Here is a 25,049-nt window from a genome sequence, read left to right on the forward strand (position 1 = left end):
ATGAGATGAGCATCAAAGCTGGAATGAAAGTACACAGTGTAATCGGACCTGCGAGTTACAATTTTCTGATCTTCATGTAAACAAAGAAAATGCGATTGCAAAAAAAAAATCCAAAAAATTAAATGATTTCGCCCAGGATCGAACTGGGGACGTTCTGCGTGTTAAGCAGATGCCATAACCGACTAGACCACGAAACCATATTAAATTGTTGAGTATACGAAAATAAATTAGTAGCCTTAATATAAGTTTAATTTTTCCAGCTTTTACAAACTGCATAAAATTTAACATACCTCTCAACTATTTACCAAGATTATTTATAAAGTTGTGATGAATGAACGTTAGGAGTAAATAAGGTAAATATGCGAACAACAAATGCCCACTTGTCGTAAAATCTGCGCTAATGCTAATTAATTAATATAAAAGTTAGATATTGGTTTACAAATAATGCTTCTGGTTATTGGTATAGAATTTTCCTCTTCCTTCCAAAAATAAAAAAAAATTCAACTATTAATCACTATCTTAAGAAAACCCACCAGAATAGGAATACGAAGAAGAATGCAACCATGACGATTGGTGCATACTGAGAGATCAACAGATCGAAGTTGATCTTCTGTGCGGACTTCCTGTATTTTTTACTTGATATCTTCAAAGAGTTACTCATGTCATCCATTTTCTCCAGGGAGTCACCTCTGTACAACAGGTCTTCTATGTTCTTGGACATGATCTGCTTGACGCCCACTAACTCTTGGTTCAATTGATCTAAGTTGTCCTGCACTTTCTTGTCACTGTAGGCCTTCTTAGTTCTCTGTAAGAAAGTGTCAAAGCTAGCAAATGCATATGGTCTGATAGTGGGTTTGCTCAACTCATTGGAGTATGAGTGCTGGAATTCCACAGCGACATCGTTTAAGTAAGAAAACGCCAAGTTCCGAGGGTAGCCTGCCTCGCAAATGACAAAGTATATCACACCTTGCTGTCTAATGTAGTGTATCTCCGAGTCCTTGGACTCTAGTGTAGCCTCATTGGCACTCTGGGGTGTCATACGTGACACGACCATTTTGATCCGCTTCTTCTGCTCATTCAGCGAAAGGTCGCTGATATCGTCGTCAACAGAACTGCACAGCGGTAACCCGTCATCCCTGTATACCACAGTAGACTTAATCATATCTCTATCAATCTCAACTCCACGTACTGCTTACTCACACAGCAACCACAATGTAACCGACCTACATTAAAAGCCCTTGGCTTAATATAACTGCCCTCCTCCAGCGCAGTGTCTGATCCTTCGCTTGTTGGGAGGAAATTGGCTGCAATTGAAAGCCTTCTTGTCAAGATGGATCACGTGATACATATGCAAGCATATATTCTAATTCAATTATATGTATAAAGTAGTGTGCTACTTGGTCAGAACAAGTCTCCTACTCCCTTCTAACCACTAGTATGGGCAAGCGTCATTAACTATGTTTTGTAGGGAGGACAGCTCACATCCCAAGAGGTATCTATTTAGCATACTTTGAAAGAGTTAAATTAGCACGCAACTAACTGGCAGTATCATATAAATTGCTACACACTTGAACATATTTGTAGATAGAATACACTTAATATATATGCTTGCCCTGGCATATCTTGTCTATTTGTATTTCATGTATGCTCTTGCAACCTCCACTATTCATAATAACGAGCAAAATTGTCCTCATCACCTCTCGCTTAAATCGAATTCTCCCTAAAAAGCTCAATTTAAACTACAAAACAGCGAACTTAAAGGACAGATCTGAACTCGTTTAGGTACTTTAATTTGGATATCGCAAGCAAACGTTGAACAAAAAGTTGATATTTATTGATAAGGAGTCTACCATCTGCAATTGCCCTAAGAAACTTTTTAGAGATTTTAATTTGGATCGCAGAACATAGTAGATCCGGATCTTTGAGAATTGAGAGCCAGGTAATAAGATGTTGGAATCGTTAGCTGCGTCTGTACTGAACAGGGTGCTGGGCTCCTATGTTCAGAACTTTGACCCAGCGCAGTTAAATGTGGGGATATGGAGCGGTGACGTGAAGCTTAAAAACTTGAAGTTGAGGCAGGATTGTTTGGATAGTCTCAACTTGCCAATTGACGTGAAGTTCGGTGTGTTGAATGACCTTTCCCTAGTGGTGCCTTGGTCCTCTTTGAAAAATAACCCCGTTAAGATTATTATCGAGGACTGTTTCTTGTTGTGTACGCCAAGAGACTTCAAAACTACTACTCCTGATGAGGATATAGCCAGAGAGCTGAGACACAAACTCAATAAACTGGCCGAATGGGAACTGACTAATCAGGCAAAGCAATCGCTCAGTGCGGACAATGCTGATGATGGCAAGAATTCCACTTTTATGCAATCCTTAACAACTAAGATCATAGAAAACTTACAGATCACGATCAAAAATATACATTTGAGATACGAGGATAAAAGTTGTCTATTCTCGAAATACCCATGTGCGTTAGGTGTTGCATTAAAAGAATTCTCGGCTGTGTCAACCGATGATCAATGGGTACCAAAATTCATTGAAACAGCTCAGGCGCTGTCCCATAAACTGTTCAAGATGGACTCCCTGTGCTGCTATTGGAATACAAACTCGACTTTCCTACTTGATTATCTAGATCCAGAGTCTGATCTATATGACCCAACTCATGAGAAATTGATTCTGCAATTCCAAAGAACTATCGCTAGTGCAGAAAGTGTGGAAACTCCTCAGCATCAATATATTATAAGACCTATTAGTGGAGAAGGTCACTTGACTTTAAATAAAAAAGGTTCCAGTGACTCTCAACCCCATGTTGACATGCAATTGATATTTGAAGAGTTCACTGTCGGTATCGATGATGCTGAGTATAATGATTTTTTATTTACATTGTCAAATCTGACTGCAAAGGCAAATAAATCTATATCTCAAGTGGAGAGGCCATCTGTATCAGTGCAGGAAAATCCACAAGAATGGTTCAAATATGTGGTATCCAGAGTTAAAGAGAGAATGCGGAAGAAAAACGAAATGTGGACCTGGGATGCTATTCAAAAGAAATGTCAAGACAGGAGAAAATATATTGAACTGTGGGAAAAGAAACTTAATTTGCCATCATTAGAGTCTGACCTACCAATTGAAGAAGAAGCTAAATTGAACGAGCTCACCGAGTCTTTATCTTATGAAGAGTTAATTCTATTTAGAACAGTGGCTAAAAGGCAGTTTACTGAAAGCAGAGCTGTTTCAAAAGCCTCAAATAAAGCTATAGAAAACAGTAAAAATAACAATGGAGGGTGGCTATCATCATGGTGGGGCTCCAAAGATACTACTTCTGACGCCTTGGAACTCACTGACGAACAGAGAAAAGAATTTTATGATGCTATTGAGTTTGATGAAAATGAGGAAGAAACTGAGGAGATTTCTGTTCCTAGAGAACGAGTGACTTTGAATATCAGCAGTATTTTAAAAAAAGGTTCCTTTGTCTTAAAGAAGAAAAATAATGTAATATTATCCGAAGTTATATTTGAAGATTGTGAACTTCAATTCTCTCAAAGGTCTGATTCTTATATAGGTAAATTTTCGTTGGCTGACTTTAGGGTTGAAGATGGATCAGAAACAAGTATTTATAAGCATATTGTCAGTGGTAGGGATTTACATAAATCAAGCATTACTGACACAGGCGATATAAAGGAGAATTTATTGAATCTGATATATGAAAGCAATCCTCTAGATGGCATCTCAGATTCGAAGCTAGACATCAAATTGAATGGTATGACTATATTCTACAATGTCCTTTTTGTATCTGAAATCCTCCAATTTTTCAATATGCCCGATGAACATAAAGATACCATTGACGCAATTATTTCAGCAGCAGAGGCTACTGTTGAGGGGTGGACCACTTATTCACGAATGGGCATAGAAACTATTCTTGAGGACCACAAAACTATTAACTTATCTCTTGATTTGCAAGCACCTTTGATTATACTTCCACTTCACGATTATACTTGGGATACACCCTGTGCTATTGTTGATGCTGGACATATATCTGTTTCTAGCGATGTTATACCAAAGGAAAAGATTAAGGAAATCATTGGCATGAGCCCAGAAGATTATGACAAATTAAATCCTAATGATAAGAACAGATTGATGTTTGATAGGTACAAATTAGAATTGCAAGATACTCAAATCTTAGTTGGTGCTAACATTCACAATACACTAAGTAGTTTAAAAGATAGCGAAAGTTTTGAAAACCTCAGTGTTCTTGAAAAAATGAAGTTGGTACTAGTTCTGGACTCATTAATTGCACCAAAAGCATTTCGCCTTCCAAAATTCAAGTTAACTGGTCATTTACCTACAATTAGGTTTGCATTTAATGATTTTCAATACAAAACAGCTATTGAGATTTTGCAGAACTGCTTACCATCTTCCTTTATCATCGAGAATAATGATGGCACTCAAAACACACCTGAAGAAAATGCTACTCGCTTTTCAGATTTGGAACAAAAACAACTTCGTGATATGAAAGCTTATATTGCTACTCTATCGGAATCTCAACTTGACCAGAAATTCTTGGATGTTCACTTTGACATTGATCAAGTTATGGTCGGGATCTCAAAATGTGAGAACTCAGAAACAATGACATGCAATAAATTGGTTGACATTAAGGGTGAAAACTTTCAATTTGATTTTTACAAGAGAACCAAGGATATGAAAGTTAATTTACAAATACATTCTCTGAATATGGAAGATCATATTTCCAAAAGTTCGAAGGAATTCAGTAATTTGATAACCTCTGAATTTTCAGGTTCTGTTAAGAACTCGGATTTGTTCTCTTTACAATATTCGAGAACACAAAGAATTGTATCCCATGAAAATTCTTTAATTGAAGTATACGATCAAGATGTTCTTATTGATATGGAAAAATTACAAATTGTGTTGACACCACTGTCTATATTAACTCTAATGAACTTCATGATGCTAACATTCTCTGACCCCAACGCTCCTGAAGCACCAGCTGATGTTCTGAGACATAACAATTCAGATAATGAAGATGCACCACAAAAAATAAAGATGAAAATTAACATGGGTGGTGTTAATGTCATTCTCAATGATGATTCTATCAAAATTGCTACCCTTGTCTTTAATGCTGCGAACCTCAAACTAGTAATGTTGCCAGAAAAACTAAAGTTTGATATGCGTATGGATGGGTTAGATTTGACTGAGGAAATATCAGAAGCACTTGATAGATGCTCGCCTCTTAGAAAGCTAATACAAATGGAGGGTGATGAACTTGTTGAGCTTTCATATGAAACCTTTGATTCTCAAACTAATTCTGCTAATTTTGACTCTTTGTTAAAATATACAACTGGTTCTATGGTAATTAATTTTGTTGAAGCCCCGATCAATAGAATTGCAAACTACCTGAATAAATTCCAAAAGATGAAAACATTCTTTGACCGTGCAAGAGAGGCAGCCTATAATCAAGCACCTTCTATGGACACTGTTAATAACATGAAGCTGGACATCCTTATTAAGTCGCCTACTATTAACTTCCCTAATACTTCTAATTTAGATAGTTTGGGTGATAGGATACAGTTGTTTTTAGGTGAATTTTTCATACAAAACAGTTTTACAGGAGAAACTTCTCAAAATAAGGTTAATCATGTAAAGATGGGTTTGAGACAAACAGAATTGATATCATATATTCAAAATGAAAAAGTTAGTATCTTGCATGGAATGTCTTTACTTTTTAGTATAATACATTCACCACTTTCAGTAAAAGATGAGCCTACATTCAAAATAATCAGTGACTTCAATCCCACAACTATCGCTATTTCTGAACATCAGGCAAACGAACTATTGAAATGCTGGTCCACCTTTTCTAATGCGTTTACGATAGAAAATGATAATGAAGAGCAATTGTATTTGATGGTTAATTCAACTCCATCTGTAGAATCCGTATTAACCACTACTCCATCGACTGCTGACAATGCTTTAAAAGATAGTGATGGAGAGGAACTAGGAGATAAGATCAACTTCGATTTTGTTTTTAACAGTCCATCCTTATCTCTTGTATTGAGTGACTCATCTTCAAGGGAGAAAACATCGAATGGCTTAATTGCTGAATTTGGCTTGCAAGATATGGGAACTTCCTTCAAGCTTGGCTATGATGGTACATTGGATGGTGAGGCACATATATCTGCATTTACTGTTAAAGATAAGAGATCTGATAAACAAAATAAATTTGCTGAACTAGTACCAAAATCCAATGAAAATGATTATCAATTTGTTGCTAAATACTCTACAAGAAAACTGAGTGATCATACCGTCACAAATGTTTCAACAAATATAAATAGCCCACACGTTATTTTGGCTATGGACTTCTTATTTGCTTTGAAAAATTTTGTAGGGGGGTTAAACTTTGAAGAGCCTACTGTTCAATTAGAAACAGATGATTCATCTATTAATTCAGATATCATCAGTGAGTCAAATGAACCCTCCCCGGAAACCAAAAATGTTATTCAATATTCGTTGAATATAGTGGACACTGCATTTATATTATTAGCTGACCCTTCGAATGAGAATACTGAAGCCGTAGTATTTAATATTGGGCAAATTCTACTGACAGATCAGAACATCATATCCTTTGCAACAAATAATGTCAATGTTTTCTTGACACAGATGAATACCAATAGTTCTGATAAAGTTCGGTTATTGGATGACTTTTCGACTACTCTCACAATTGATAAGCGTGAGTCTACCAAAAATTTACAAGTCACTGATATCCAGATATCTATTCAACCACTGTTGATGCGAATCTCTTTAAGAGATATTAGATTAGCAATGATGATATTTGAGAGAACAATAGCGTTAGCGAATAATAGTAAAAATGATATTGAGGTCCAAAATGAAGAATCTGGAGATAAAATTGAAGCATTTTCTAAGGAATTTGAGAAAAAGCTATCAAAATATGTTCCAAGTATATTAAGTACACTGTCTGATACACAATCTTTGAAAAGAGCCACTAGTAGAAGAAGCGCTTCTCCAATTAGAATGCAAATAAAAGAAAGCTTAAGTGCTGATTTTGGGGGATTGAGATTAATATTAATTGGTGATGTGCATGAAATGCCAGTTTTGGATATGAGTGCAACTTCTCTTTTTGTTAGTGGTAAAAATTGGTCCTCTAATCTGAAAATTGAGACATCTGTAACTACCTATGTGAATATATTTAACTATTCAAGATCATGTTGGGAACCTTTTATTGAAAACACAAACTTTATCATTTCTTTCTTGAAGAAGTCTAATACATCCTCAGTTTATGAGTTGAATGTCAATAGTGATGTCTTAACTGATATTACCTTATCGACAAGATCCTTAGAAATGTTAACTGGTATTCCAAAAGCATTGTCTGGGGAATTGGCTTTGAAACCAAGAGGTTATCAAAAGCCTTACAGATTGGTTAATCAAACAGGGTTGGATATTGATGTATGGATACTGACAGATAACATAGAGGATAGGAAAGGACTCACTAGATTAGAAAATGAAGGCAATATACCATGGGAGTTTGAGGATTGGCAATCTGTCAGAGAACGGCTGAGTACAGACCAGGTCAGCTCAGTAATTTGTGCATCCATTCCAAATTCCAATTATAAATCCATATTGAAAGTTGATGCAACGGACATTGGTGATAACATCCATGTGTTGAAACCTAGTGTTGGGAAATACCATAATAGAATAATAACAACATGTGATTGTGGTCCTGACAATATTAAAACAATTACATTTAGATCTACATTAGTTGTTGAAAATATAACGAGGCAAAAAGTGCTGGTTTCTGTAAATCCTCCTCAAAACAGTAAACGAGAATACTTAGAGTTTTCTATCCTTCCTAATGAGGTGAAATCAATACCTGTAGAATACTGTTATGATTCCAATTTAAAAATTAAACCTGCTGCTATAAGCAATGATAACGGTTTCAACTGGTCGAGTGAAAATATTTACTGGAAGACATTGATCAATGGCTCGCGCTCAGTATCATGTCAATCTCAGAATAATGATGGTAGTGATTATAATTTTGAGGTTTCTGGATTTTTCGATAATAATGAGCCTCTATCAAAAGTTTATCCTAAAATGAAAATTGTCATATCTCCATCACTCATAATAGAAAATGGATTACCTTATGATATCAACTTTTTGCTATATGAAAGAAAAGATATGAGGGGTGGTTACAGATACTTGAAAAGAGAATCCAGTCTTGAAATTCATGATGTATCTCTAAGAAATTTTGTTTTAATGCGGGTGCTCCCATTAATTGAAAATGACAACTTATCTAAACCGACAATAATTCATACTCCACCAAACAACACACTACAACCAGAAAAGAGTATACATTTGACATTGGCTAGCGGTCAAAAGTTACGCTTGTTGATTCATTATCAAAATTTAGACGGGACACCCACCAAAATACTGAAAATCTACTCACCATATATACTATTCAACAAGACAGATCGTGAGTTATTTGCAAAATCTGATATGATGAATGTTGCTAAATCGACTGTATATGATAGTGATAATGGACGCTTTAGCAAGCCGTTGTTGTTTTCATTTGAAAAGCCAAGTGAAAAGAACAATAAAGCACAGATAAAGTTTAGAGAGAGTGATTGGTGTTTGCCATTTTCCATTGATGCAATAGGGCAAGCATTTGATACATCAGTACCTGTTCCAAACAAGGAACAGGAGTTTGATGTTGGAATATATATTAGTGATGGTGTTGGACCTTATATGCTATCAAAAATAGTAGAAGTAGCACCAAGGTATATCATCAGGAATGAACTTGATTATGAGATTGAAGTATGTGAAGTTGGGTCCATAGATTCAATTCAAATTCCCAAGAATGATTCCAAACCATTATATAAGTTGAGTTCCATGGTTGAGAAACAGCTAATATTAAAATTTTTAGGAATGGATTCCGAATGGTCAGCACCATTTCACTTGAATGAGGTAGGCTCTACGTTTTTGAAGGTCTTGAGAAAAGGCTCTAGCCACAAACTACTTAAAATTGATATTCTATTAGAAAATGCAACGCTTTTTATTGTTGTTAAAGATGGCAAGAACCACTGGCCTTATTCCATCAGAAACTTTAGTGATTATGAGTTCATCTTTTACCAAAGAGATCCTTCATTAATAGATGATTTGTATGATGAGAAGAATGAAGATTATGAAGCATTGACGTATAAGCCATTATATTACCGTATTCCACCTATGAGTGTAATGCCTTACGCTTGGGATTACCCGTCAGCTAAACAAAAGAAACTGATAATAACTTCCAAGAATAGAAATAGAGAGATTGATTTAGGAGCAATTGGTAATTTGAAGCCAATGAGGTTGCCTGGAGTAGATGAAGGTGAGAAAATGCATCTAGTTGATTTACATGTCGTTGCTGATGGACCTACCCAGGCTTTGCTGATTACTAACTATAACCCTGAAGTTAGTTTATACAAGCTAAGAAACAAGAAGAAGGCATCTTCATTATCTCTAAATGAATCAGGTGAAGTTTTTGTTGCTGATGAAAATGATGAAGAATTTCAAACTCGGCTGGTATTTTCATTCAATGGTATCGGTGTCTCACTTATTGACGCAAACCTGCGCGAAATTTTGTATTTAAATATGCAAGGCATTGAGATGCGTTACAATGAATCTGATTTATACAAAACTTTCAGTTGGAATATTAAGTGGCTCCAAGCAGATAATCAACTGTTTACATCAAACTCTCAAAATATAATTTATCCTACTACCGTGAAGAAAACAGAAGAGGAATTAAAAGAACATCCAGTTTTATCAGGATCGATTTCTAAGGTCAAAGATGATTCTCATGGTATACCGTACTACAAACACGTCACTTTATTGATGCAAGAGTTATCAATACAATTAGATGAAGATTTCATGTATGCAATTCTTGAATTCAGCAGGTTTCCGGGTGCACCATGGATTACTGAACCTAAGATTCCAGATATGGATCATGTAAGACTTCCTGAATTTGAAGATATAACTTCAGAAGATGATTTATACTTTGAAGTTCTACATATTCAACCTACTATGCTGCATTTCTCCTTTTCCAGATCAGATCGTATTGAAGAGACGAAGGATGTTATAATTTCTGATACGAACAAAAATAGTGTTTCGCCGATGTATTACGTTCATATGCTGTCCTTGACGCTAGGAAATGTCAATGATGCTCCAATTAAACTCAACTCGCTCTTAATGGATAATGTTAGAGTACCTTTACCAATGCTTATGAACTCGATGAAGATGTACTATGGCCAACAAGTTTTCTACCAAGTCCACAAAATTCTCGGGTCTGCTGATTGTTTCGGTAACCCAGTGGGGTTGTTCAATACCATAAGTTCTGGTGTAGTAGATCTATTTTATGAACCATATCTGGGCTATATGATGAACGATAGTCCACAGGAAATCGGAGCTCAAATAGCTCGTGGTGGTGTAAGCTTTGCTAAGAAGACGGTATATGGTTTGTCTGACAGTATGGCAAGGTTGACAGGTTCTCTGGCGAAGGGTTTATCTGTTACACAGGACAGCAGTTTCCAGGAGTCCCGAAGGCTTCAGCAAAGATTGAATAGAAGTGGCAAGAACGTCTTCGCCAACTCTGCGCAGTCCTTTGCAGCTACGATAGGCAGTGGGTTTTCCGGCATTGCGCTTGATCCATACAAAGGCGCGCAAAAGGATGGTGCAGCCGGGCTGATCAAAGGATTGGGCAAAGGTCTACTGGGCTTGCCTGCCAAGACTGCCATTGGGTTCCTGGACTTGACGAGTAATCTAAGTCAGGGCCTCCGGGTCTCCACAAATGATATTATGGCGTACCAGGCGCGGATCAGGCTGCCCAGATATATCGGCAACGACCAGATCATCAAGCCCTACGACGAGTCCCACTCCTTGGGCCAGTACTGGCTGAAGACCGTGAACGGTGGGCAGTTTGTCGACGACGAGTACTTGGCGCACGTCATCCTGCCGGGCAACGAGCTGGTGGTCATCGTATCCATGCAGAGGATATGCGAGCTGAACATCAAGGAGCTCGAAGTCATGTGGGGGGTCGAGTACGACTCGATCCAGGGCATCGTCCTCGAGCGCGGCGGCATCCACGTCAAGCTCAAGTCCCAGGCAGAGTACTTCATCCCCATCGCAGACCCACACGAGAGAAGATATATATACAAGAACATCGCCATCGCAGTGAAGAAGTACAACCAGTACTGCGAAGTCGTATTATAACTCCTATATAGCATATCGTACTGTACTATAATTTCACGTGTTCCATATCCCCCTCCTCCCCTCCCCCTCCTCCCTCCTTATCGTTCTCCGAGAAATTTTCCGAGAACTGCGAACTGCAAGCTCACAACTGCGAGAATAGCGAGAATAGCGAGGTTTTCGCGACGTTTTTCGGGAGGAGCGGGATTTCCGGGATTTTTGGCAAATTTCAGAGGGCCCCCCTCATCGGACCAAAGGAGCAGTACTTCTCCGGTATTTCCCTGGGGTAGACTAACTCGCGTCTGATTGGTCGAAATTAGGGAGCTGGGGGGGGCCACCTATACAATCACAGTGGTTCATAGTGGTTCACTCTGCTTCACAGTGGTTCACAGTGGTTCACTGCCAAAATGGCCATATTTTATTTTTTTCAGTATGGCAAGCGATGAGCTCTCCCTTCTGTGTTGTATTTGATTGGGTAGAGCTGCTAAAAGGCTGTTTTATAACTTCTCATTGGTTCCTGCGTAATAGTGCTACCAGTGCTACCAGTTCTTGACCACTCGGATTTGGGTTTCTTGCCTATTTGGAAGTTAGTATTTAAGGAAAGCTCCGGAACTACCATCATTATTCTTGTTATTTACTTTTGGCAAAGCGTAAGCTCTCTTATTTGTTGTAACCTTGCCAAAATAACATAAGTCAACTCCCAATATTTAAATAAAGGATACAAATGTTTATGCTAAGAGTCTCCAGGAGAGGGTTGGCTACTGCCACTAGTGTGCCTCGGTTAAAGACGTTCAAGATTTATAGATGGAACCCTGATAAACCCACTGAGAAACCACATCTGCAAGAGTACAAAGTCGACCTGGAAGACTGTGGTCCCATGGTGCTGGACGCTTTGCTGAAGATTAAGAATGAGCAGGATGCCACTTTGACCTTCAGAAGATCCTGCAGAGAAGGTATCTGTGGTTCCTGTGCCATGAACATCGGCGGTGCCAACACGCTGGCCTGTCTGTGCAAAATCGACCAGGACGAGAGCAAGACCACGAAGATATACCCACTGCCTCACATGTTCATCGTCAAGGACCTGGTCCCAGACTTAACAGGTTTCTACCAGCAGTACAAGTCCATCCAGCCTTACTTGCAAAGAACAGATTACCCTGCAGACGGTAAGGAAGTGCTGCAGTCCATCGACGACCGTAAGAAGCTGGACGGTCTGTACGAGTGTATATTATGTGCATGCTGTTCCACCTCGTGTCCTTCCTACTGGTGGAACCAAGAAGAATACCTGGGTCCTGCCGTCTTGATGCAGGCATACAGGTGGTTGATCGACTCCAGAGACCAGGCCACCAAGGCCAGAAGAACAATGCTGCAGAACTCAATGTCCCTGTACAGATGCCACACCATCATGAACTGTACCAGAACATGTCCTAAGGGTCTAAACCCTGGCCGCTCAATCGCGGAAATCAAGAAGCAATTGGCCTTCGACTAAGAACTGAACTACAAGAAAACCAAACACACTTATTTATTAATGAAATGCCCCCAGAGCATTCTAGTGGCAGTTCATTTGCACTGCACATAAAAAAACAAATGTACCTACATTCCCTAACCGTCCCCCTCCCCCTCCAATATCCTTATTTATTCTTACATAATATATATATGTAGCTCTATTATTCATACAACTATTCGATTCAACCGTATTTACCATGTTAAAATGTGCGAATCGGTGCTATGTGCTTATGTGTACGCAGCATTGATGCTAACAGTGACAGAAACTCCGAAAACAGTTACCCGGAGCAGGGCTTTTCATTTCCCTCCCCAAGGCGTGCCAGTGCCCTTCTAAAGCAAATAAGAGCTACTAACCTATGATGGGGCATCGCGCTGTTTCACATAGTTTCACATAGTTTCACATGGTTTCACATGGTTTCATCTGGACATCATTGACACTTGCACCCATATGAAACAAACTATATGACACTGGAGTATGAACAGTTTGTGCAGCAGTTGACTAGGCTCGCAGAGTCACGCGAGCTGTACAAAAAGCTGCCACTCCTGCGGCACGACCTTGTGCACTCGCCTTGCTGTCTGCACTTAACTGTCCCAAACAGCACACGTAACACAGGCGGACATATAGAGCTGCTCATAACCTTCTCTCGTGTGTACAGGGAGCCTCTGCTGCTGATCAGAGTGTGGGCAACTACAGCCCTTGACGGCATAGAAACATCACAGCTGGCTCACAGCGCAGAGACAATGGCTACACTCCGCATACCGAGCTACTTGACGCTCGGACTGGACACCATCCTCGACGCCCAGTACCCACACGCATTGCAAGGCGCTTGGTACTCTGTACATCCTTGTGATACACGTGATATAGTGGGCGATGATGTGACTGTGCGCGACACATACCTCGACCGGTGGGTGAGTGTGTTCCTGCTGTGGGTGTGCCGCTAACTCCCCTAGTGACCGATGCAAGCAATAGCGTGCTGTTTATTTCTTTTTTTTATTTGCTATTAATGGAATATTAGTATTGATTGTAGATAAAGTATAGGAACTTATAGAAGTATAAAAAAAAACAGAAACTGGATTGCCAAAACACCTAAACTTGAATCTTAATAGATATTAGGTTTTCTTAATAATGCTAGAAAATGGGACGTGCTCTATCTCTTCCTTCCTGGGAACAGAAGCACATTGAGGTATACTATCCATGGGCATGACGATTCGTTCCGTTTATTCAGTTACTGTTCTTGGAACTGTACTGTTCTATGTATGAGTCACCTAGCGAAGCAGTCTCCAACGATGACTCGTCATCCAGCACAGCAGCCATGTTCTGGTTATGTGGCTTGTCTCTTTGCACAGACTTGAATTGCACTTTCTTCTCGTCAGTGTTGTGGCTGGAGTGGTACGACTTGGTCTTGGTGACACGAGGGAACCGCGTGCCAGTGTATGTGTTGTCCAGGTCCTCGTCCTCAGCGTAGGAGATCTCACTGAGGTCAGACATTCTCCTGGCCTTGTTTCTTCTTTGCCAGCCTGGTCTCTTAAACCACCATCTTTGGAATGTCTCCTTGTATAACGAGAATGGCCAGTTGACAGGCGATTCGTGACCTTGGTAGATGAAGATATCGTACACTAGACCACCAGTTAGCGCACCAATGAATGGAGCACAGATAGGCACCCAGAAGAAGTGGTGATGCGAGGTCCATAGCAGCTTTCTGCTGAAACCAACTGTGTATAGCGCCATTCTAGGACCTAAGTCACGAGCCATGTTCATGGCAGTACCTGTTTGGTAACCCAAACCAGAGTTACACATGAAGATCAATAGGAACAACATTAGAGGGAACACATCACCAGATAGAGAGGTGTATGGATCTGTTAGTGCAAACGTACATGCGACCAGCATGGCACCACACAAGAATTCGGAAACAAACTGTCTGGCAGATGATAGATATGGTTTTGGAACAACACAGAACATAGACACAACAGTCTCACTGTTGAAATGGTCTGGAAACGTCTCAGAGATAACCTTCTTGTAATAACCGTAGGCAATTAGACCACCAACATAGGCACCAAATAATTGACCAAAGAAATAAAAGGGAATCTTCTTAGCTGGGAAACCTCTGTAAACGAAGTTAGCAAGTGTAATAATTGGGTTTAAGTGACCACCAGAAATTGCACTACCACCCGCACAGAAGTAACCCATAACAACGGCTGCTGCCCAACCAAGAGCAATATCATCGAATGTACCTGCACTGACAGATGAAACCAATTTAGTCAAGTTTTCAAAAGCCATTTTCTCACCAGCACTTAGATCAGATTGGCTTAATGCATCCATGGCTGCTAAATAAGAGTCCTGTTGTGCTTTACCACCAGACAAGACCTGAATGACAACAGCAGAACCAAAAATAATCATGACCATTGTACCCATAAATTCTGCCAAAAATTCTTTCAGAACACCACTTTTCACCAGAGACCATCTGTTAATAGGATGGTATGTGGATGGCAAAACCGTAGGGGTTTGAGGATTTTGATATAGTGTCTTTGGCTTAACGATAATTGGAACAGATGCATTACCAGGGTTTGGATCATTTGGTGAACCATCATCACCACCACCTGCTAGCCTAGAGATGAAAGAGGTAGCACGATCTCTTCTAGTACCATATTGTTTACTCTCACTGTCATTGGTTACACCTTCCTGGACAGAAATGTGATCACCGTCATCGTTGTTATTACCGTAGTTATTTTTGTATAAGTGGCCTAGGTTCAACACGTTAGCTGATACTGTAGTGTGATCTCTGGCTCGTAGATGGTCAGTATTAGATGTAGTGTTGACATTAACACTTGTAGCAGCAGCGGTAGACATGTCACCACTGAGGTTGTTCATGTTGCTGTTGTTGACAGGTGAACTAGGTCTGTTGGGACTCTGAGCAGCACTGTGGTTCTCCATCAATTGATGAATTGGGATATTAGTGTTTGGCACAACCTCCTGGATAGGAAACTGGTTAGATGTGCCTATATATTCAGGGATGTAAGATGCAGTTGGTCTCTTGAATGGCTGAGGAGTGTACTCCTGCATCTCAACATCAAAATCATCACGGTCATTACGTTCTTGGCTATTGCGATCCTCGTTGGATAAGTATTCGTTCAAATCACTCATAGCATTGGGATTTTTGGATCCCCCTTGCTGATGAGACATTTTTTGTTATACTTTAGTATCAGAATAGTATCAGTCTAGATTGTTTTTTATTGATTTTTGATTGTATTTTTATAATGTATATCCAGAAAATGCTAGACGGAAGTGTTTTGAATAATTTGTAAGAAATGTATCGCCTTTAAGTATGATTAGAAATGATGTTCAGCCTCGGTGCCAGTTAAGTTTGTCTCTTTGGTGATGGAAAAAGCTACTTAAAGTTGATAAAATCTAAAATAAAGGAGAACAGTTGTAAGTCCTTCTTAAAACTCCAACACTTTGGAAATGTCCTTGAGATTTAATGCTCGGTATTATTTTGAACACTGTTGTTCTGACTATGTTAAATAATATGATCCAATTTTTTTTTTTTTAATTAGTTTTCTCTCAGCATTTTTGATGTGAAAGTGAGGGGGCTCTGCCATTTTTTGCTTACTTTCTTTCTTTTTTTTCTTCCAATTTTTCTTGAAAAAAAAGAGCACCGCGTCATTTTGTGATTCAGAAAAATAGCGCACAAGTAATCCGATATACGTATAATGAAAATGGTAAGGACCAATCTACTCTTAACGGCACTTAACGTTGAAATGAGTTAGCTTCGATAGCTCTATGTCCCATGTTAGGTTAAAGAGGTGTTATTCATCCTTGGTCCATTCCCCTAGTTATTTAGCAGTCTTAACCCTCCTACCATCCTCCTTTGAGAAGACATTTCAAAAAATTTAGCCGTGTAAAGCCTTGTCCAACCAGTGCTCTCGCAATTGTATTGTCCTTATCAGAAGAACTCTTCCCCACATTCATACGTCTTGCTTAGTTAAGGGTATAGAAAAAGTAATCAATATGCCCTTCCCTGCCTCTCCCCCCCTCCCCCACCGGGTTCAGTACTGCCACCGCCGATAATGCCACAGAAGCGATCTACATTTTTGTTTTAGCCAGTGCTAATAGGGGGGCCTTACCTCAGATAGAAGACACAGCCGCTTCCCAATTTGTGGTGCCCTTATCAGAAAAAATGGGAACTGGGTTTATGATAAACGTTTGTGTCAAATATAATGGGCCGGGCGTGCAGCGTCTTCTAAGGATCTGGGCACAGTTAGATTTGTAGATATAAAATTTGAGAAGACCCTTTGTCCACACAATCATTGAACTTTAACGGTTGACACCAATTCTGGGCGGTGGGGGGGGGTAGGGGGTGGAGTATGCCGCACGCAGGAAGTTAGGAGAAGGGTTCTGCGGGGGATCGTCTCTTGTGAAAGTAATGTGCATTTTTGGTTTCGCGGGTACTGCGCATTTCTAACTTCTCTCCACCGCCATTCCGTATTCTCGGGTATCGGGATAACGAGAAATTAGACCATTGTGCGTATCCCTCTCTGTGGTTTTTTAGTTTTCTCTCTGTGTCTGTTCCTCCCCAGGATTTCCTCTTCCGGGAGATCTATCAATTAATTTACCCCAGATCCTACCCCGCCCCCGCATTTTTTTTCTGTTGCAGAACTATTCCTTGTCCACACAAAGTAGCGTACAGACACAGACACAGACACAGACCACAAGTACTGGTACTGGTACTGGTTCAGGTATGATTCACAAAAGCGTACAATTCACGTTGAACACATTTTGTCCTGGATTTTCCAAGCAACAACATACACCGCCTCCGTACGGCTGGTTCTGTTGTTCTCGGATGTAACAGCGTTGTCTCCGTATTGTGTCAAAAGAAAATTTTTTAAAAAAGTTTGGAACCTGTGTTCTCGAGGCTTCGCAGTAATAGCACTGCAGGACCACCTGCAGGCCAGCACAGATTCATCGTTTATGGTGATTGCAACTCTAATTTAAGAAAAAAGAACAAAGAAAGCACATGCACGCGTACACAAGAAGTGCGGCTGTTTCAGAGTTATAGTAGTGTACGATTTTACTTCAAGGTACGTTGTTACCCGGCCTTCTTTTGCTCCAAATAGGGAAATGATATTTAGGGATTCTCAGTAGACTAGCCGTGTCTCCCTGAGAAATCCGAGAGCTTTTATATCTTATTCTTGTAGCCGCCTTTCCCGATAGGGAAATCAAGGAGCTTTTTTTAGCCGCCTTTCTCAATTGGGATATCAAGGAACTTTTTTTAGCCGCCTTTCCCGATTGGGAAATCAAGGAGCTATTAGATCTATTCTTCTAGCCGCCTTTCCCGATTGGGGAATCAAGGAGCTTTGTTTTCCTAGCCGCCTTTCCCAAAAAAAAAACCTTATATAAAGGGCCCGGAAATCCTTGAGAAATTATTTTTCTCTACATTCCCGCCGATGAAACAGAACGTAATGGGATCCACCCCCAATTGTGTGTAATTACTGTATGTATATTTAAATTTTGCATGCATCTGCAACAGATGAGTCACTAACAGATACCGTTCAAAATTTTTTGGAATCTTCTAGCAATTATTTAGCTAGACCCATCCCAAATTTACTGCAACAACAGATGTTGTGTTTTTTTTTATTATGCTGCACTGATACTTGGAAAATGTGTCATACTATATACACATATCCCCGGTACAAGTCTATGACTGATCTTCTTACGTCCCATACGACACAAGCTTTCCCCCTTCCACGGGATCTATTATGAAAGAAAGAAAAAAATATTGAAAAGTATGTGTCATAGCAGACCAATTGTGTGATTCACGCTTCCCTTCCGGGGAATCACGAACGAGTGAAGTGGGTTTGTTGCTGCACTTAACAAACTTGAGTACAACCCACGGAACAATCAGCTGTGCATTGTTCTACATATCTGTCAAAAAAAAAGGAAAAAAAGAAATGTGAAATCGTTCTCTCTTTTTTTTCTCGGAAAGCAAGAAAATTTTTTTTTTTTTATTTTTTTGTTCAGATGCATGTAATCCCTACAATGTAATGTTCTACAGCGCGATGAGGTTGGAAATATAAAAACCTTATATAAACTCCCCCAATTTTGCCATTGTTATCCCTGAGTATTTTGATATTTAGTTTGATTTACTCACAAACCTCAAACAAACATAGACACTACCAATAAAACAATTCAGTATGGTTGTGGAGGCGATGAGTTCCTGCCAATTTTGGTATTTCGATGATATCACAAAGTATGGTAGAATTGAAGTACTAAACAATTACGTACCGACAACGCTGGTGACTATATCAATACTGATACTTTTGCATAATTTTTTCATCCGGTTTTACAAATATGATATAAAGAAAGAAACACCTACACCGAGCCTGTCATTGAAACTGAGCTCATTAAACTTATCAGAATCTGATGAAGAGATGCCTTTGACAATGCACGCACAACACAATTACGGTAGTCACCCTTCACCAAGTGAACTGAATACCGATAGCTCAGCATTGTATGATAGACATTTCTCCATAAATAACATTGATTCAGGTGAGGTTAATGACCCAACTAAATACCATCTTATCAAACGTAATATGTTTGAAAAATTCAGAGTGGTAATAGAATTTGTAATTGTAGCATTCCAATTACTACTGCATTGCTACCTCTCTATTGAAAAATCTAACTTAAATGGAGACTTACAGAAATTCCATTTTAAGCCACACGTGTTGTTGTGGACAATCTTGTTCACGCTAGCAACGTTACGGGTATTGAACTTGAATCAAAATAACAAGTTTGTTAATAAATACTCGGGTAATATTTGGTTAGTGTCATTCGCTAACTACACGGTGATCTTCTTAGCTCACATTTTACCTTTTAGATCGGCGCTTATTGGGCATGTAAATGACTACGGTAGCTCACAATATTACAAATCTCAATTCTGGTTGAACCTGGTTTTAATGGCACTGTTATTGACATCTCCAATTGGAAACAATCTGCCAGTGCTTTACCAACCACAACAGGATAGAGCACCTTCCCCAGAACCATACGTCTCTTTACTGACGTTTTTCAGTTTCCATTGGGTTCAACCTTTCATAAACAAGGCTTACAAGAATAACAGTTTGTCACATTCTGATCTGTGGTCTTTGAAATTGGAGGACTACTCAATTAATGTGATGAAAAGTTTTCTCGAATTCCGTAACAGACCTTCAATGAGAAGTTCAAGATTTGGTATTTCTTTACTAAGATATTTCTTAAACTTATTTATGTTTCAATGGTGCTTCACAACTATATCTGCATTTTCAATCTTTGTGCCAACTATCTTGCTGAAGAAATTGCTAGATTTCATTGAGCATAAGGATAAAGGTTCTATGAACCTTGCATGGTTCTATGTCTTTGGAATGTTTATTTCAAGGTTCATTGTTGCAATTTGTGACCATTGTAACTTGTTCTTGGGGAGAAGAGTCTGTGTTCGAATGAAAAGTATCATTATTTCAGAAATCTACAGTAAAGCTTTGAAAAGAAAGATTACTAAACAATCAAAACCAGCTGACGAAAATAATGAGAATGATATGATAAAGCATGACGAAGTGTCACCCCAGGAGGTAAATGACACCACTCATGTTAATGCAGATGAGGAATCCTACTCTTCCAATTTAGGATCCATTATTAACCTAATGTCAGTTGACGCCTTCAAGATATCAGAATTGTGTGCTTACTTACATTATTTTTTGGAAACAGCTATTATGTTGACGGTTTCCTTGATTTTGCTGTACAAGGTTATTGGTACAGCTGCTTTTGTTGGTATTTTAATCACTATTATTATCATTCCTATTAATTCCAAGTTGTATGCCGTTGTAGGCACATTGCAAGCAGGTAACTTAGCATGCACAGATAAAAGAGTCGAAAAATTGAATGAATCTTTCCAAGCCATTAGAATCATCAAATACTTCTCTTGGGAAGACAAGTTCAAGGAAGGTATCATGCTTGTTAGAGAAAAGGAATTGGCTTTGCTGTTGAAAAGATGTATGGTCTGGTGTGTACTCGCATTCTCATGGTTTATCACTCCAACATTAATTACTGGTTGTACCTTTGCTTATTCTATTTTAATTGAGAAAAAGCAACTAACAACACCTGTCGCTTTCACTGCACTTTCTTTATTTACTTTATTGAGAGATCCATTGGATAGAATTTCCGATATGTTAAGTTATCTGATTCAATCAAAAATATCTTTGGACAGAGTTCAACGTTTCTTGGAAACAGAAGAGACTGATAAGTACGATCAACTTACCGTAGATAAAAACGGTAAGCGGTTGGCATTTGAAAATGTAACATTGAGATGGGACAGCGATAAGGATTCGTTTGTATTGAGAAACTTGGATATTGAGTTTATGACTGGTAAGCTTAATGTTATTGTTGGTGCTACAGGCTCTGGTAAAACTTCGATACTTATGGGTTTATTGGGTGAAATGCAATTGTCTGAGGGTAAAATAATTGTTCCAAGTTTGTCTCCTAGACACGAATATCAATCACAAGCGGGTGTGATTAATGATTCTATTGCCTATTGTTCACAAGCTGCCTGGTTATTAAACGACACTGTCCGTAATAATATTTTGTTCAACGCTCCATTCGATCAAGCCCGTTATGATGCTGTCGTAGAAGCATGCAGTTTGAAAAGAGATTTCCAGATATTAAAAGCTGGAGACAGTACTGAAATTGGTGAAAAGGGTATTACCTTGTCAGGTGGTCAAAAGCAAAGAGTATCCTTAGCCAGAGCTCTTTACTCCAGTGCAGGTCATTTGCTTCTAGATGATTGTCTAAGTGCTGTTGATTCACATACTGCGTTATGGATTTATGATAAATGCATCAGTGGTCCATTGATGGAGGGTAGAACCTGTATCTTAGTAACACATAATATTGCATTGACAATGAAGAATGCAGATTTCGTTGTCATGATTGAAGATGGTAAGGTTAAAGAAAAGGGTACACCCATTGAGCTTCTTGCCAAAGGACTACTAGGTGAGGATGAAAATATGAAGAAATCAATTATCTCAAGAAGTGCTTCTTCCGCCTCATTAAAGGGTAAATCAGAGAGGTCTCTGGGTACTACACCAGCTCCTGTTGAAATTGTACAAGACAGTACGCCTGTTAATGATGATGGTAAATTGATTGAAGAAGAAGGTAAAGCAATGGGATTTGTTGGAAAGGAAATTTACAAATGGTACATAAAGATGTATGGTGGTTGGTATACAATTGTTGCCTTAGCATCCGTCTTTACTGCAATTTTGTGTTTGCAAATTACACAGGCCTGGTGGATACGTAACTGGACTGTGAAGAGGTTTTCAGACGTCGATGAGAGCAATTATAATCTACCAGCAAGTACATTTATTGTAGAAAGCAGAAATAGAGTGCTTTTAACTAATGAAGCTGGTAAGAAAGAATCAGAAAATCAGAATGCAGGAATAGCCAAATTTCTGGTAGTTTACTGTTTAATAGGTGTTATGTCTTCTATTATTGGATCCATTAAGACATTCGTGAACTCTTTATTCGGTATTAGAGCCTCTAAACTGATTTTTGATTCTTTGTTAGATAGAGTTTTACATGCTAGGGTTAGATTTTTTGATTCAACTCCAATCGGTAGAATTATGAATAGATTTTCAAAGGACATTGAATCCATTGATCAAGAAATTCCACCTAACATCCAAAGTGTGTTCTACTCAGCCATTGAAGTTTTTGCAACTTTGTTGTTGATATCTTACATTACACCTGCATTTTTCCCAGTTGCGATTATTATTGTTCTAGGCTACTCAATTGTTGGATTCTTTTATTTGACTACATCAAGGGAACTGAAACGGTTAGATTCAATTAGTAAATCGCCTATTTTCCAGCATTTCTCTGAGACCCTTGTTGGGGTAACCACAATTCGTGCTTTTGGTGACGAGCAAAGATTTATTAAGGAGAACTTATCCATGATAGATCAAAATAGTATGCCATTTTTTTACTTGTGGGTAGTCAATAGATGGCTGTCTTTCAGAATTGATTTGATAGGTGCTTTGGTTATATTTTCTTCTGGTGTTTTCATTCTTTTAAACATTAACAACATTGATGCTGGTTTGGCGGGTATTTCTTTAACCTATGCTATCTCGTTCACTGAGGCTGCATTGTGGTTAGTCCGTCAATACTCAGAACTTGAAATGAATATGAACTCAGTAGAGCGTGTCCTTGAGTACATGAATATTGAACAAGAACCACTTATTGCTGATCCTGCCAATGCAGTGACACCGCCACCGCAATGGCCTGACAGTGGTAAGGTGGAAGTTAATAATCTATCATTGAAATATGCACCACATTTGCCTTATGTGATAAAAGATGTGACATTTACCATTGAGCCATTAGAAAAGGTCGGTATTGTAGGACGTACTGGTGCAGGTAAATCTACTATTATTACTGCCTTGTTTAGATTCTTGGAAGCTGACACAGGTTCAATCAAGCTTGATGGTGTTAATATTGCCAATATTGATTTGAAAAGGTTACGTCGTTCGATTACTATAATTCCTCAGGATCCTACTTTGTTTGCGGGTAGCATTCGGAGCAACTTAGATCCATATGACGAATACTCTGATGAAGAGATATTTACTGCACTAAAGCGTGTCAATTTGGTTAGTACTGAAGAGATGGAAGCCAGTACAAGTGAAATTCAAAGCAACTCTTCTAAGAATGTTAATAAGTTTTTGAACCTGGAAAGTGAAATTGCCGAAGGTGGTAGTAACTTTTCACAAGGTCAAAGGCAATTGATGTGTTTAGCGAGATCATTACTTCGTATGCCTAAGGTTATTTTATTAGATGAAGCTACTGCATCAATTGATTACAACTCTGATGCTAAGATTCAAGAAACGATTAGACAGGAGTTTAACAACAGTACGGTTTTGACAATTGCTCACCGTTTGCGTTCTATTGTCGACTATGACAAGATTCTTGTTATGGATGCAGGTGAAGTGAAAGAATTTGACCATCCCTATTCCTTACTATTAGAAAAGAAAAGTATTTTCTACAATATGTGTGAGGATAGTGGAGAGTTGGATGTTCTGATAGACCTGGCCAAGAAGTCGTTCATTTCGAGATTGAACTCTGATTCCAAGAAATAAGATCATTATCCTATTTCATTTGTATTTATTTAAATTGCATTATTATTATATTCATTAATATTTTCATTATAATACACATATCTTTTCTTTTTTTCAAGTTGTCATTGGTTTATGTCATTCATTTGTCGTTAATCATCTCTGATCATCTCTGATCATCTCTGATCATCTCTGATCATTAGTCTGTCTTCAAGATATTTTACGTATTGTTGGTGTTTCCTATGTCGCAGTTTCAATCTATAAGCTAGTACTATTGTGCGTTTGATGCATACGTTACAGTTTGTAAACAATTGATTTATTTGGGAGATTATATCGGTGTCCAATGCAAGAGATTCAGTTGTATCCAATCGTAGTGAGTCTCTATAAAGAGTCTCTAGTTGTATGAGCGATCTGGCCATGACTTCTAATCTTTCGATGACCACTATCTCGTATGGGTTATCACCTTCGTCTTGCTGTTGTTTTGCTAAGAGAGCCGATTCCTGATGGTTCATCAGTAACTCCATCAGTAGCCGTGACTCCACGGTCGCGGTATTGATCCAGCTATTGAGTTTTAATGTAACTGCATCTAGGATAGCCGATAATGTGGTATTGCTGTGGCTGAATTTATCCAGATCAATTGCCTCGGTGCCTATCAAGCTCTCGAGGTGAGCTAGCCGTGCCCCGAGCGAGACGTCCTCCGGGCTTTCGCGGGTGTGTAGCATCAAGGTTTGTGTTGTGAGGGAGAGATAGTCAAGTACTTGTGGACCCGGTTGAAATGCCAAACACAGGAGTGCAGCCATCTTGTTGGAAGGCGTACGTGTTGAAAGCACAATAGACCTGGACCCATAGTGCAGCTCTCTAGATGGCCAAGGTAGTATGGTATACACAGAGAGTTGCACAAGAGAGAGAAGCTAACGAGCATTTATTGATCACACAGAGAAAGGTCACGTTACCCTTTGTCGTACAACCATATATATAGTGTGGTTGCACGGCGTGTCAGATGCCGTACGTACAAAGTGTGCAATTGCAAGTAGATTTACCCGGCTTTTTTATGTTTTCTTTTCTGGGTATTCCATCCGGGTAAAACACGCAGAGAATAACAGTTTCCTCTTTTGGGAATAGGCGGGAAGAGCTGCGACTCGCCTTCTTCCTCTCTGTCTCTTCTAAGAAACTAGCGTAGGCAG

The 25,049-nt window shown here is 39.0% G+C and overlaps 7 protein-coding genes and 1 non-coding gene across 8 annotated transcripts; 4 read left to right on the forward strand and 4 right to left on the reverse strand.

Annotated features, from left to right (window-relative positions):
- Positions 1–123: 123 nt before the first annotated feature.
- On the reverse strand, positions 124–197 carry tV(AAC)1. The gene has a single exon. It is a non-coding gene; the product is annotated as a tRNA-Val (tRNA).
- Positions 198–514: 317 nt separating this feature from the next.
- Positions 515–1,162, reverse strand: SEC22 (SNAP receptor SEC22; the record flags this gene model as incomplete). Its single annotated transcript, XM_445314.1, has 1 exon — positions 515–1,162. The coding sequence occupies one exon, from the start codon at positions 1,160–1,162 to the stop codon at positions 515–517; it is 648 nt and encodes a 215-aa protein (XP_445314.1).
- A 785-nt stretch (positions 1,163–1,947) lies between these two features.
- On the forward strand, positions 1,948–11,274 carry VPS13 (membrane morphogenesis protein VPS13; the record flags this gene model as incomplete). The annotated part of the gene is made up of 1 exon (XM_445315.1): positions 1,948–11,274. The coding sequence occupies one exon, from the start codon at positions 1,948–1,950 to the stop codon at positions 11,272–11,274; it is 9,327 nt and encodes a 3,108-aa protein (XP_445315.1).
- A 700-nt stretch (positions 11,275–11,974) lies between these two features.
- Positions 11,975–12,736, forward strand: GVI51_C03003 (succinate dehydrogenase iron-sulfur subunit; the record flags this gene model as incomplete). Its single annotated transcript, XM_445316.1, has 1 exon — positions 11,975–12,736. The coding sequence occupies one exon, from the start codon at positions 11,975–11,977 to the stop codon at positions 12,734–12,736; it is 762 nt and encodes a 253-aa protein (XP_445316.1).
- A 479-nt stretch (positions 12,737–13,215) lies between these two features.
- Positions 13,216–13,695, forward strand: ATG10 (E2-like conjugating enzyme; the record flags this gene model as incomplete). The annotated part of the gene is made up of 1 exon (XM_445317.1): positions 13,216–13,695. One exon carries the CDS (start codon positions 13,216–13,218, stop codon positions 13,693–13,695), a length of 480 nt encoding a protein of 159 aa, XP_445317.1.
- Positions 13,696–13,975: 280 nt separating this feature from the next.
- Positions 13,976–15,934, reverse strand: FPS1 (Fps1p; the record flags this gene model as incomplete). Its single annotated transcript, XM_445318.1, has 1 exon — positions 13,976–15,934. One exon carries the CDS (start codon positions 15,932–15,934, stop codon positions 13,976–13,978), a length of 1,959 nt encoding a protein of 652 aa, XP_445318.1.
- A 3,008-nt stretch (positions 15,935–18,942) lies between these two features.
- YBT1 lies at positions 18,943–23,889 on the forward strand (the record flags this gene model as incomplete). The annotated part of the gene is made up of 1 exon (XM_445319.1): positions 18,943–23,889. The coding sequence occupies one exon, from the start codon at positions 18,943–18,945 to the stop codon at positions 23,887–23,889; it is 4,947 nt and encodes a 1,648-aa protein (XP_445319.1).
- Positions 23,890–24,041: 152 nt separating this feature from the next.
- Positions 24,042–24,587, reverse strand: GVI51_C03091 (uncharacterized protein; the record flags this gene model as incomplete). The annotated part of the gene is made up of 1 exon (XM_445320.2): positions 24,042–24,587. One exon carries the CDS (start codon positions 24,585–24,587, stop codon positions 24,042–24,044), a length of 546 nt encoding a protein of 181 aa, XP_445320.2.
- Positions 24,588–25,049: the final 462 nt, after the last annotated feature.

Source organism: Nakaseomyces glabratus, chromosome C, assembly GCF_010111755.1.
Source record: "Nakaseomyces glabratus chromosome C, complete sequence".
NCBI classification, from domain to species: Eukaryota; Fungi; Ascomycota; class Saccharomycetes; order Saccharomycetales; family Saccharomycetaceae; genus Nakaseomyces; species Nakaseomyces glabratus.